This window comes from Elephantulus edwardii, unplaced genomic scaffold (assembly GCF_000299155.1).
Source record: "Elephantulus edwardii isolate Elephantulus edwardi_28Jun2011 unplaced genomic scaffold, EleEdw1.0 scaffold00024, whole genome shotgun sequence".
Classification (NCBI taxonomy): Eukaryota; Metazoa; Chordata; class Mammalia; order Macroscelidea; family Macroscelididae; genus Elephantulus; species Elephantulus edwardii.
Genome location: NW_006399774.1, coordinates 11718917 through 11733473, shown reverse-complemented (window position 1 = coordinate 11733473; position 14557 = coordinate 11718917). Strand labels below are relative to the sequence as shown.

The 14557-nt window shown below is 49.7% G+C and overlaps 1 protein-coding gene across 1 annotated transcript in view; it reads right to left on the bottom strand.

The window, feature by feature from the left end:
- The window catches only part of SYNJ2 (synaptojanin 2), a 162868-nt gene that overhangs the window by 27678 nt on the left and 120633 nt on the right, over nt 1-14557 (bottom strand). Inside the window, exons 16-18 of the mRNA XM_006882758.1 lie at nt 13597-13737; nt 6737-6929; nt 797-955 (exon numbers count right to left, since the gene is read on the bottom strand). Coding sequence (XP_006882820.1) covers nt 797-955; nt 6737-6929; nt 13597-13737 — 493 coding nt within the window. The remainder of the gene's footprint in view (nt 1-796; nt 956-6736; nt 6930-13596; nt 13738-14557) is intronic.

Here is a 14557-nt window from a genome sequence, read left to right as displayed (position 1 = left end):
ACATCATGCTCAGAAGGGTGGAGGGACAGCACGGGAGAGGAAGACCTCAGATGGACTGACACAGTGCCTGGGGTGATGGGGGTAGGTGTGTCAGAGTCAGTGAGACTGGCACAGGACAGGGCAGGCTTCAGAAATGTTGTATGTAGGGTCGCTGTGAGTCACAGGCAACTCGACGGCACATACCAAGAGCAATAACAACAACAATCCTGTATCTTTAGGTTCAAACGCTCCCTCCATATTTTACAAGATCAGGAATGTGGTGAAATCCACTTGTGAAGCTTTGCGGAACACAGCAGCAGACGCTTGTTGTGAGCTCTGGCAGCCTGGTGGTCAGAAGCTGCGCTGCTGACACAAAAGGGGGGGGAGGGCAGGTGGAATCTGCCAGCTGTTCTGCGAGACAAAAATGAGCAATCTCCTCCTGTGGAGTCACAGCCTCTGAAAAGCCGCTGGAGGGTTGGACTCAGAGCTAGGAGTCAGTTCTGACTCAACGGTACGTAACTTTGAGCCTGTTGTTAGCAGGGGCTAGTCCTTGGACCAGGACATTATGCATGGAAAGGTCGAGGGCCAGCAGATGACCCTCCAGGAGATGGACGGTCATGGTGACCGTAACAGTGGGCGTTAGTGGGCCAGAGATGAGGAGGACGGCACAGGACAGGGCAGAGCTCAGAACCACTGTTTCCCGGGTCCCCGTAAGTCCTAGTCACCTTGATAGGCACATAACGACGACAGTGTCCACTCAGAACTATTGTTCCACCATGAAGCACCTGCTCAAAGACATCTCAAAAGCATGACTTACTTTGCCATTAGACTTCTGCAGCTGCAGCTGATCAAACTCCAGAAGCTTCTTCCAGTCTTGGCGCTTCACAAAATAGAAGACTTCTTCGTAGGTGAGATCAATGCGGTAGTTGAAATCGCCGCACCAGAACACATAGTCGTGAGAAAACACGCCTCTCCCCTGTGTTACAGAAAAAAGGAGGTGGTTAGAGCCGTCACTGCTGGGAAGGTGGCAGAAGGAAGGTGACTGGTCACCATGCGGATGGTGGGCGGGGCCACAGCCTCCTGAAGACACCACTGACACCATAGCAGACAGAAAGGCGCTTCTACCAGAGCCTTTCACTCCCAAGAGTCTCATACCCACGTCTGGGGTCGGACGTGTGGCTGGCTTCCCAGTTCAAAGTAACAGCTCTGTCGAGTGGTGTGACAAATGTTTACTCTGTGGACACCAGTCAAATGACTGTGCCAGATGCTGGCTTCCAGAACCACCTACGTGCTGGAATCACCCAAACGTTCACAGTTGTGACAATGAGGTTTAGGGAAAATAGTATAAGGTGTGTAGGGAACTAACACTTTTATTTATGAGTCTGCACATCTCACCCCTAGAACTTCCGTCTCACTCTCACCTCCTCCTCCTCCTTCCAAGGCCTGGTATTAACGTGGTTAACGAGTTTGGCTGATAATCAAAAGGTCAGTGGTTTGAACCTGCCAGCCGCTCAGATTCACAGCTCTGGGGCAGGCCTCCTGTGTCCTGTGGGGCTGCTAAGAGTTGGAATTGACTTGAGGGAAATGGCTTTGTGCCTTGATCTTCCTGTCTCCTCCCTATCTGGCTCTGTCACTAGGAGCCCAGGACACTGGGACCCGGGTCAGGCAGCTCAGCCCTCAGAGCCTATATCCAGTGCCCTGACCTCTCCCTTCCCCTGGAACCCCATGCTGACAGCGTCTGTGTGTGTCTCAACATCGACAAGAGCCGAGGTCAGTTCAGGAGAATCTCATCCATGAGCAGGTAACTTATCTCTTTTTCAGATTTTGAAAAAGAAAACACCTTAGGAACTAACTTGTGGCAGCCACACGGCTCGTGTGTGATGGACATAAGCTGTGAGCTCATACCTGCTGGCTACTGCCAACCTCACCTACTTAGGTTGTGGCATGGCCATCTCTCACCCACAGTAACAATGTGGGCAGAGGATTAGAATGGTCACACCCGGTACAAGGAGTGTCCAGAGCAGGGAGGTGGTGGGACTGTTGGCATGTAGAGTGTCCTCCAGCTTTCCTGTCCAGCGTGGTTACCACAGCTGCCCAGAACTTCGGCACCCACCAGTGCGGCCAGGGCAGTGGAGGAAACACGGTTCTAATTTCATTTCCATTCACTTCACTAGACAGGTAGACTCATCAACAACCTGCAATATGAAGAGGACTAACCTTGCTTGCTAGAAATTAAAAGGACTAGAAGCGCTCTCTAAAAAAAAGATCAAAGAATACAGCCGTCAGCATAGATAACGTCACAGCACAGGGAAGACAAAAATCTTCCCCAGTGGAGGGATAGGAAACGTCATGGTAAATGGAGAAAAGATAAAAGTGTCAAGGATTCCATTTTACATGGTTCTGTAGTTAACATCCATTGAAACAGCTGTTGAAAAATCAAAAGATGTATTTCCCTGGGTGAATGGGCTGCCATGGACCTCACTAAAGTGGAAAGAGCAAGGATGTCAGTTTGAAGACTTAGGTGAGTCTGACCCAAGCCACGGCATCGTCAATTGTTTCATACACATGTGAAATCTGGACAATGACTAAGGAACACCGAAGAACTAATGGTATTGGGTTGTGGTACTGGTGATTAATCCTGGATATCCCACAGACTGCCCAAAGAATCAATGAATCTGTCCCGGAAGGAGTGAAACCAGGGTGGTCTTGGAAGCGAGGGCGGTGGATCTTGTCCCCACATACTTTGTTAGGAGGAGAGGGAGACCCGAACAGTGGACTTAAGCACGTATGATCCTTTGTGAGGACGACACCAGATCGGACAGTTTCATCTTATTATGCATAGGTCTGCAAGGACTCAGAGCTGACCTCGCAAAAACAACTCCCGACTTAAACCCACCGCCCCTGAGCTGGTTCTGACTCCCAGCGACCCCACAGGCCAGGACAGAACAGTCCTGTAGGGTTCCCAGGTTCCCATGGGGTAAATCTTTATTGGGCAGACTGTCTCACCCTTTTTCCAGCCAAGCAGCTGGTGAGTCTGAACTGCTGACTTTGAGGTTGGCAGACAAATGTTTTAACCACCAAGTCACCTGTGGCTAGGGCCTACTATACTGGCCAGCACGGTTATCTACCCAGGGCCCTCAGGAATTCTGTTGTTGTTTTTTTTTTTAAATTTTTTTTTTATTGTTATTTTTGTGTGCGTGTACCGTCAAATCAGATCTGACTGGTACAGGAGGAGATTTTCCCTCCTTCCCCGGCAGAGCAACTGGTGGATTCGAACCGTTCGCCTCTGGGATTGTAGTTGCAGCTCCTTGCCACTAGGCCACCAGAAGGAATTCTGTTGTTGAAAAGCATAAGCTATTGTCGTTAGATGGCACTGACTTGAGCATGACTGATAGTGACTATGAACAACAGATCTGACCGTGTCCAATCCTGTGCCACCCTCATCATCTCTGAATCAGAGTACAATTCCTTTCATGATACTGAATGTGTTCCAAGTTTCTATTTCAAGACAGGATTTGTTACTGAAATGATGGGCTTTTTTGTCCCCTAGCTAAATTATTTCAAGTCTTTTATTTACTATGCTCACATGAATGTCTAAAAAACACCATGTATGATCTCCCACCAACACTAAGACCAGGCCCCGCAGTTGTCAAGGCAATTGTGTCTCAGGGACCTTAGACAAAGCAGAACCGCTCCGCAGGCCTTGCAAGGCCCTCAGTCCTCACCTCCTCGAGGTTTGAACCACTAACCTTGCTGTTACTCGCAGAGTACTTCACCACTGCACCACCAGGACTCCTTGCAGTTCTACATCTTTGGGAGAACTGTTGTTGAGTACCAGCAAGTTGGAAACGGCTCCTAGCTCACCCTCCAGTGGGTTTTCAGAGGCAGTAAATCACACGAGAGAGATTGCCAACTTTCTCCCATGGAACAGCTAGTGGATTTGAACTGCGTATCTTTGGTTTGGCAGCACAATTCTTATCAGGAGCCACCAAAGCTAAATCACTGGATAACCAGAAATGGAAAGTTTTTCTGAATTACTTGTTTCTTTCTCTTTTTAAAACAAGGACCCCAGCACTTACTAATGTGAGCTAAGGAGTCTGAGAACCGCTTATTAAGGAGAACTGAAGCACCTTGCCGTCAAGGGGACGGAGGCCCAGTGTGAGGCTCTGTCTCATGAGGAAGACACCGAAGAGACGCTCTACAAAAGGGGAAGCGTATCCTCTCGGCCAGGAGACCACGGCGCTGGGTGTGCACCAGGTTGAGAGTGTGCGGACACACTGTCAATACACAGGATGAACATTACCATCAAAATGTAACCATGAGATCCACTGGCTGCAGTGGGAAGCAAGTCTCTAGGGGGAGCAAACAGTTAATGTGCTGACACAGACAGGTTGGAGGATCAAGTCCACTCAGAGGAAACTTGGAAGAAAGGCCTGGAGATCTAATTCCAGAAACATCAGCCCCTGAAAGCCCCAGGGATCCCTGTTCTGCCGTGACACACAGGAGGTCTAGCCAGGTTAGAATCCACACTTGCTTCGGCCTCAGCGTGCAGGTGAAGGCCTCGGTTCCACCACGAGAGGGCAGCGTTATGCCTGTTATTGGAACCTCAGGTCAAGATGACAGGACCCAGGGCTCCACCGTTATGAACCCCCAATGTCTGGAACGGGGTTCTCACCAGAACATAATCCTGAAGATTGTGAATGGCAGGAAAGTGGAGTCTCTACTATTTTTGGCTTGATGTTCTTTACAATGTGGACAAAGCACTGACGCACTACTTTCTTCCCCTGTTCTATTCAGTGGAACGCTAATGGTCTTTGCAATTACGTGCTATGCATCAGAAAGCTGGGCAATGACTAGGGATGGCAGAGGGAGAATTGATATCTTGGTGCTGGAGAAGAGTATTGAGTATACCATAGACTGCTAGGAGAACAACAGGTTCGTCCTAGAGAGGGTGAGACCAGGTTGCTCCTTGGAGGCAAGGATTCTGAAGCTCCGTCTGACATACTTTTAACGTGTTGCAAAGAGGGACCAGTCCTTGGAGAGGGACGTTATGCTTGGGAGGGTGGAGGGACAGCACAGGAGGGGAAGACCCTCGATGAGGTGGATTGATTCAATGACTGGGGTTATGGGAGTAGGTGTGTCAGAGACAGTGAGATCAGCTCAGGATAGAGCAGGGTTCAGAGATGTTGCACGTAGGGTCACGATGAGTCACAAGTGACTCAATGGCACATACAACATAAAATCAGAAAACGCCTGCTTACTAGAGATGGGAAGGGAGGGCTGTTGTTAGGTACCGTCCAGTATGACCATAGTGACCCTGTGACTAATAGACCGGAACCCTGTCCTGTCCTGCACCATCCTATCATCTCTGACACACACCAGCAATAAAACCCAGTCGACAGAAAGATGGAGGAAGGAAAAGGCAAAGCACAATAAGGGCTTGATAAGACTCTAAGTAAAGGCATCAGTTATTGGTATCAGTGATATAAATGTATAGGAGTGACTGAATGATTTGCAAACTTTTACTCAAAAAAGGAATATGCAAATTTGGAGGACGCAGTTAAGAAAGTTTGGGTTACATGAAGACCTCGAGGAAATGCACAAAGATAAGAAGAGGCTGGATGGACCAGGCATCTCCTGGTCATTTCCTCCCAGTCATTTCCATGGACGGACACTGCCCCTTTTCCTTCCCTCAATGTCAAGCAATGTTCCTCTTTTGTTTTTCCAAGGATATACATATGCGCTATTATTATTTTAAAACTTTTATTGTGGTTTGAGTGAAAGTTTACAGAGCAGACTGGCTTTTTCCTTTGTTTTTTTATGTTTACAACCCCCAGATTGTTAACAGCATTCTTCCCACTTCTCCCCTATGGTTCTTGTTTTCATTCACCCTCCTCCTGGCTTTTCTCTTAACCTTCAGGGCTTTATCCACTGGCAAATGTTACCTTTTCTACCTCATCTGGTTAATTGTCCAAAGGAGTGAGCACCTCTCTGGCGTCACTGCACCTCTAAGCCTATCTATTGTCAGACTGGAAACTGAACCCTGGGTGAGTTCAGTTCCAGACTCCACACCCTCCAGGATTCTGCCAATCTCTACTGGACCCATGTGTCTGATATTCTTCGCTTTCAAATTACTTTATTGATTTTTTTAAAACTTTATTTGAATGGAAATTCATAAATCCTACTTATTTTTCAGTCACTCAAATCTATTTTGTTTTATAACAGTAGTGATAATATTGTTAATTAATTACAATGTCTGATCAATCTTTCACTATATATTGCTTCTTTCCTTCACCTCAGCCACTTACTTATTAATTTTTAATCCCCTCCTCTCCTTTTCCATTCCATTCAGGAATCTTTTGTGTGTAAAAGGGCTGACTATTCTTATGATGTTGAGTTTTGATCCCCATTTTCCTCTCTGGCTATCCAAGCGTGGCACACACAAGCATCTCTGAGCATCACAGCTGGGACTGAATGGAAATGAAGTCCCAGCCCCACTCCCAGAGCTGCCCCACTCCCCGAGCTGCTCTGCTCCCTGAGCCGCCCCTCTCCCTGAACCTCTCTGCTCCCCGAGCTGCCCCCTCCCAGAGCTGCCCCACTCCCCAAGCATCCTTGCTCCCTGAGCCTCCCCTCTCCCAGAGCCACTCTGCTCCCTGAGCTGCCCCTCTCCCAGAGCCACTCTGCTCCCTGAGCTGCCCCTCTCCCTGAGCCTCCCTGCTCCCTGAGCTGTTGCTCTCCCCGAGCTGCGGCCCCTCACCGTGGGGAAGCTCAGCTTCTGGGTGATCTCCTTGTAGTCCTCATTCCGCTCCTTCACCTGGGACTGGCCAGCCGTCAGGTGGCTGCAGATGAAGCAGAAGCTGGTGCTGTGGAACTGCAGGCGGATGCCCACGGCGCCCTTGTTGCCTGTCTTTCCTCCCATGCCCGTCTTCACCGTGCCGATGGCCACATCCCTGCAATGGAATAAGGTGCACGGTCAGAAGGTTTCTTAGCAGCTACGAGGGCACTTGGTGGTGTTGGAGAAGAGGACTGAACGTCCCCATGACTGCCAAGAGGACAAGCAGATGGGTCTGGGGAAAAGTGCCACCAGAATGCTCCTTGGAGGTAAAGACGACAAAGTTTCATCTCCTCAGAGTGACTATTTGGGGCAGGTTCCTGCTAGAGGCTATTCCTTGGAGAAGGACATCGTGCTTAGAAAGGTGAGGGGATAGTGAAGGAGAGGAAGACCCCTGACAAGATGGATTGACACAGTGACTGCAGCAATGGGCTCAAGTGCATCAGAAATGATGCAGTGGTACAGACTAGGACAGGGTTCAGATCTGCTGTCTATGGGGCTTCTAGGGGTCATACTGGACTCAGTGGCACCTACTACCATCTCCACCACCACCACCACCATCGTCGCCACCACCGCTGCCACCACCACCACTACCAAGGGAACACAAAAGCCCATCTGCCTTAGAGACCAGCCCCAGCCTCAGAGCTGGGCGTCATGCTGGTCAGATGAGCTACATCCAGGTGAGTGATGGACACTCCAACTAGGACCCTCCCCCCAGTGTAGGAAGCTTCCTCCTTTTACAGGACATAGTCCCCTGTGGAAGGCACAGAGCACTTCCTAGACACCCCAACTCTCATGTACTCAGAGAGCACCCCAAGAAGTCACCAAAAAGGCTGAGAAGTCTGGCCTTTGGTGTCCATGCTGTTACCACAGCATCAGAAGTGTGGTCGCCTGAGCCCAGTGGCCCCAGCCCTATGTGGCCTCCATGCCACACACAGGAGGTGCCATCCAGCCAGCCAACATCATCACCGGGCGGAGAAACCATGCGCTATTTGCTCCAAGATGGCTGCTGTCTCTGTTGTCAGACGTTGTCCAGTCAACTCTGCTCCAGGGACCCTCTGCCCTGTCCTGCACCATTCTCATCGTCACTGATAAGCTATGGTTACAGTCCCTGTGCCACTCTGTCCAATTTAGGGTCTTCCTCATCCTCTCTAAGCAGAACGCCCTTTTCCAGGGACCAGCCCCTCCTGACAACATGCGCCCACTATGTATGTAAGAAGTAGCCCCACCACCCTGGCTTGTAGGGGGCACTCTGGCTGCACGTGTAGTTTCATATGGACATCCGTGTAACCCAGACTCGTGCTCGAGCATTAGTCAACTGTGTGTGTGTGTGTGTGTGTGTGTGAACATATATACAACGTAACACACGATTTCTGTATGCCCGACAATGTCTGTATATACAGATCAAAGTCGTGGCCTCTGCCCCTCACACTGTGTCTCCACCATTCCCATGGTCTCGAATCCATACGGTTTCCTGCTATTATATGTTCCTGGAAATTCTGAAATATGTTTTGAAGTTGTTATTATCAATATGATTGTATGCAGATAATTCCTTAAAAGAGCAAAACGTTCTTTTTTACTTGAGCTCAGCCTGTTGTTTATAGGTGATTTCACAGGAAAAATGGAGCTCTGGTGGCACGACGTGCTATGTGCAAAAGGTTAGCAATTCGAATCCATGAGCTACTTTTTGGGGAGAAAGATGGAACAATCTCTCATAAAGACGCACAGCCTGGGAACCGGAAGGAGGATTCCATGAGCTGGAATCAAGTTGAGGTCGTGGGATTTGGTTTGGATTTTAGTCCTTAGGGCATTATTTGTTTAAGACCCAAAGATTAGTTCCCTCAGACTCAATGGATCCAATAAGGCTGGTTTCCACAGGAATTTGATGTTCTGCTCCTCTCCAGAGTGCCGAAGAACAATGATGTCAGTCTGAGGACTAAGGTGCACCTGATTCAAACCATGATCTTTCCAATTACTTGCTATGCAGCTGAAAGTTGGAGAGTGAATAAAGATTGGAGAAGAATCGGTGCCTCTGAGTTATGGTGCTGGGGAGGAGTACTGAATATCCCATGGATGACTGAAAGGACAAACAAATACATCCTGGAAAAGGTACTGCCCAGGTGCTCCCTGGAGACAAGGACAGTGAAATTTCATCTTGTATACTGTGGGTATGCTGTTAGGAGGGATCAGTCCATGGAGAAGGACATCATTCCTGCAAAGACTGGAAGTCAGTGAAGGAGGGGAAGCCCCTTGACGGGATAGCCTGACACAGTGACTGAATCGGTGGGCTCCCCTGTGGCAGAGATGATGAGGACGGCACAGGATAGGGCAGGGCTCGGATCCATTGTTTACAGGCTCACAGAGTCACTGTACCAAACAGGATTGCCTGACACAGAAGAATTTCATGAGACAACCTATGATCAAGAGGCAGTGGTGATGAAGGAGGAAGTTCAAGCTCCTCTGAAGGCCCCCGGAATTGATGGCATTCCAACGGACATATTTCAACAAACAGGTGCTGCCCTGGACGTGCACACCAGGCTGTGCTAATAAAGCTAGAGGACAGCTACCTGGCCAGCTGACTGGAAGAGGTCCCTGTTTATTCCTAACCCCCCAACAGATGATCCAATAGAGAGTGGAAATGATCTAAGAAGATCACTCATATCACACACAAGCAAAACCCTGAAGAGTATCCAGAAACAACTGGAACAATACATTAACAGGAAAGTACCAGAAATACAAGCTGGATGTAGAAGACATTAGAATGGCATTAGAGACTTTATCACCAATGTCAGATAGATCTTGGCTGAAAGCAGAGTACCAGAGGAATGTCTGTGTTTCATTGACCATGCAAAGACTTTGACTGTGTAGATCATAACGAATTGTGGTTAGCCTTGAAGAAAATGGGGAATCCCATAACTCCTGATTGTGCTGATGCAAAATTTATACTTCCACCAGGAGGCAGTTGTCAGAACAGAACAAGGAAACTCTGCATGGTTCAAAATTAGTAAAGGAATGTGTCAATGATGTGTCCTGTCTCCTTATCTTTTCAATTTATAAGCAGAACAGTTCATTCAGGAGGCTGGGCTTTCTGAGAGGAGTGTGGCATCAGGATTGGAGGAAGGCTTGTCAATAACCTACGTGATACAACCTGGCCTGCTGAAACTGAGGAGGACCTGAAGCACTTGCTGCACAAGGTCAAGGACTATAGTCTTCAATATGGATTGAAGCTCAACATCAAGAAGACCTATCCTCACCACTGGGCCACTTGGCAGCTTCATGATGGATGGAGAAGAGATTGAAGTTGTTAACAATTTCAGTTTGCCCGGCTCCACAATCAACGCTCTTGGAACCAGCAGTCAGGAAAACAGAATACAAATTGTATTAGTAAAGTCTGTTGTCAGGGGACCTCTCCAGAGTGCTGAGGAACAATGATGTCAATCTAAACACTAAGGTGCACCTGATCCAGGCCATGGTCTTTGCTAATATGCTGTGTACCAGGGAGCTCAACAGTGACTAAGGACGACAGAAGAAGAATCGATGCCTTTTTGAGTTGTGGCGCTGGAGAGGAGCCTTGAACATACCATGGCCCTCAGGAGAGCAAATAGATCTGTCCTAGAGAGGGTGAAACCAAGTTTCTCCTTGGAGGCCAGTATTTTGAATCTCTGTCTCACATACTTTGGGCAAATGGCCAGGAGGGATCCGTCCTTGGAGAAGAACATCATGCTTGGAAGGGTGCAGGGACAGCCAGGAGAGACCCTGAATGAGATAGATTGACATCATAATTGGGGCAACAGGGGTAGTAGGTGTGTCAGAGTCAGTGAGGCCGGCTCAGGACAGGGCAGGCTTCATAGGGTCACTAAGGGTCACAGGCGTCTCTATGGCACATAATAACAACATGGGTCGTAGTCCACGCAAGGGCACTGAACAAAAAGTTCACTTAAGATTTCAACTTCTGGGGAGCTCTGGTGACCTAGTGGCAAGAAGCTGCACTGAAATCCCAGAGGTACATGGTTCGAAACCACCAGATGCTCTGCTGAAGAAGGAGGGACAATCTCCTCCTGTACCTGTCAGATCCGATTTGACGGTACTTACACACACAAATAATTTAAAAAAAAAAAAAGATTCCAACTTCTAAGGCACATAGGTATGTGGTTCATGTATGGACCCAGGAACTTAAAGCAAGGGACCTAACGCCAGTGGTGAGGCCACACACTAAGGCCCATCAGAGCGTCTGCTCCCAAACAGCAACTCAGAAGGTGGCAGGAGGGAAGGTGTGCCAGCAAAACCGGACTGAGCCAAAGACAAAGAAGGGGGTGCGAGGACACAGGTGCTGGAGACTGGAGGGTAACTGGGAAATCCAGAACTCCTCACCATTGCTGCTTCGCTCAGGCTCACCTCTAGCCCTAACCTTACCTGGACCCTAACCTGTATGGACCTTTACCCACGTCCTTCAGACAGCTATTCTACATGCAAAGAACTGCAGCTTGAAGGTATTTTGGAAGAGATGGAGAAAAAAAAATTGAAATTGTTAAGGATCCACAAACACCACCCTTGGCACCAACAGTCCGGAAATCAAGGCAAGTTGCACTGGGAAAAATCTGCTGTCAGCGACCTCTCCAGAATGCTAAGGAGCAATGATATCAGTCTAGAGACTAAGGTGCATCTGATCTAGGTTATCATCTTCTCAATCGCTTGTTACAATTGTTGGACAATGACTAAGGATGACAGAAGAAGATCTGATGCCTTTGAGCTGTGGTGCTAGAGAAGGAACATACCATGGGCTTCCAAGAGAACAAACAGGTCTCTCCTAGACAGAGTGAAACAAGGTTGCTCCTTGAGGGCAAGAATTTTGAAGTCCTGTCTCACATACTTTGGACATATGACCAGGAGGGACCAGTCCTTGGAGAAGGACATCATGCTTAGAAGGGTGAGGCATCAGTGCAGGAGAGGAAGACCCTGGATGAGATGGATTGACTCAAGTGACCGGGATAATGGGGGTGGATGTGTTGGAGATGGTAACATTAGCTCAGGATAGAGCACAGTTCAGAGCCATTGTTCATCGGGTTACTGTGAGTTATAGTTGACTTGACAACAACACAGTCAGCATTAAGAATGCAGGGGCTGTTTCCCTAACTAGACCAAGGGTCCACTTGCGGCCTTCCAGAGGGATGGAGGGGCTCACCCAGGCCTAACCCTATGTAATCTGGGATGAAGAGGCCAGCTCACACCTGATGTCAGGTATCAGAACTGTCTGTGACCTGTTGTCCAGTCGGCTCTGACCTTGACTCCATCATTTCCAGCAGAAAGAGGCGTCGGCCAGGCCTCTCCTGTCTCCCTGACCACTGTGTGCCCATTCCCTGCACAAGCACTCTGCTTCCATGCCTCCCTGCCCAGTGAGCTCATCACCCAGCTCTACAATCAGGCGCTGTTCTCGTGTCATCTGTGGGGCTTTCACTGGCTAATTTCCAGAAGATTGGCAGGCCTTTCCTCCGCGTCTGGCAGCTCCACTGAAACCTGTCCCTCCGGGGTGACCCTGCTGGTATGTGGCATGCTGGTGACATAGCGTACAGCAGCATGCAAGCCAGTGAAGGTTAGATGGGGTTAGAGGGTGAAACCATTAGAAAATGGGGAGATGTATGAACGGCATGATAGGACAGGTGGCAGGAGGAGGCTGTTAGAAATGGGAGTGAACAGTGGCTCCAAATCTTAAATGCACACATTGACACAGAGACATGCACACACATGGGTACGCACACAGTCCCATGTGCCCTGGCAGGAAGCACAGTCCCAGAAGTGCCTTTCCCAACATCCACGGAGCTGCCACGTGGGGCAGCCATGATACAGGGAAGACCACCTGGGGCAGCCACGATGTGGGGAGACCACCTGGGGCAGACACGATGGGGAGGGGAGACCACCTGGGACAGCCATGATCCAGGGGAGACCACCTGGGGCAGCCACCATCCACGGGGGACCATCCGGGGCAGACACGATGGGGGGGGAGACCACCTGGGGCAGCCACGATCCAGGAGAGACCATCTGGGGCAGACACGATGGGGGGGAGACCACCTGGGGCAGCCACCATCCAGGGGAGACCACCTGGGGCAGACACGATGGGGGGGGAGACCACCTGGGGCAGCCACCATCCGGGGGAGACCACCTGGGGCAGACACAATGTGGGGAGACCACCTGGGGCAGACACAATGCAGGGAGACCACCTGGGGCAGCCACCATCTAGGGAGACCACCTGGGGCAGCCACCATCCAGGGGAGACCACCTGGGGCAGCCACCATCCAGGGGAGACCACCTGGGGCAGATATGATGCGGGGAGACAACTGCACAGCTTTCTGCTCACAAATCCTTTGGGAATTCCTTCTCAAAGGCAACAAAAGAACTGGCATTTCCTGCTGAGTTACTCAAGGCCTGGTCAGAGCATTTCCTGCCTGAACGTGTTTGACAAGGGTCCCTCGCCTTGTACCGGCTGAGCGCGGAGGATGGCTGTCTCGACCCGCTCTTTCTGGAAGAGCTCGGCTTCCTCCTTCAGACATTTCCCACAGTGCCTTTCGTGGTGAGACAATGTTCTATTCTGCCTTGTTTTCACCAGGGATTTGGTTCCATTTTTCTAGAATAAAGGCAGAGCCTTGTTCAAGCTATGGGAGTGGAAGGAAGGTGGAGGAGTTCACCGAGCAAACACAGAGCTTACAATGCCCCGCTTCCCAGACAGCTGTCCAGTGTGTGTGTGTGTGTGTGTGTGTGTGTGTGTGTGTGTGTGTGTGTGTCTGTCTTACCTGATGAAGGGGACGTGGTAGGGCCGCACGAAGATGTACAGACAGACGCCCACCAGCTGCGCCGAGGTCAAGAGGATGTACCGCTGGGAGCGTGAGATGGCCTTCTGGAGCTGCTCGCCCCACATCTTCCTGTTGGTGGTGCTGGAGAGGACAGAGCACAGGGCACTGTGGACAGGGCACTGTGGACAGGGCACCAGACACCAGGTACCAGGCACAGGGCACTGTGGACATGGAACTGTGCACAGGGCACTAGGCACCGGGCACAGGGCACCAAGCACTGGCACAGGGTACCAGGCACAGGGCCCAGGCACGCTCCCACCAAATGCTTCCTAGCAGAATTCTTTAAGGAACCGTCTAGCCCATCTGCATCCTAATGGGGGCCTTCATCTTACTCCTGCGATCAACTCCAAGGACCTTTTTGGTGTCTGACTCATTGAAGAAGCTCCCACCTCCACCCTTACGGACCTAGCATAACATCTTGCTCAGAGGAACTCAACTGAATTGGTTTTATTGGTTTGCTCAGAAAGTTGCTTAGAATAAAGCTGATATTGGAGGAAGGTGCTGGTAGCTGAAAGGAACAACAAAAAAGAAAAACAACTCAGTTTAAACATGAACAAAGAATTTGAGAAGGCATTTCTCCAAAGACGGGACAGAAACGGCCAGGAAGCACGTGAAAAGCTGTTTCTCATCATTTCAGATGCTCTCTGTTAAGAGGAAAGATGGATGAAGAGAATTCGAGATGCAAGGAAGAAATTGATCCAAAGAATTACAGACCAGCTAAGTCACAGCCTCAGCTGCTCAGAGACCAGAAGATCTAGATGGTGCCCGGCGAGCACTACAGACCATTCTGATCGAAACCACAGATGACCTGGACTGAGGGGGAGAAAATGTAGACTAAAATAAGAGAATATAAAAAAGACCAGGCTTATTGATCAGAAGGAGACTGATAGACCCGCCAAGA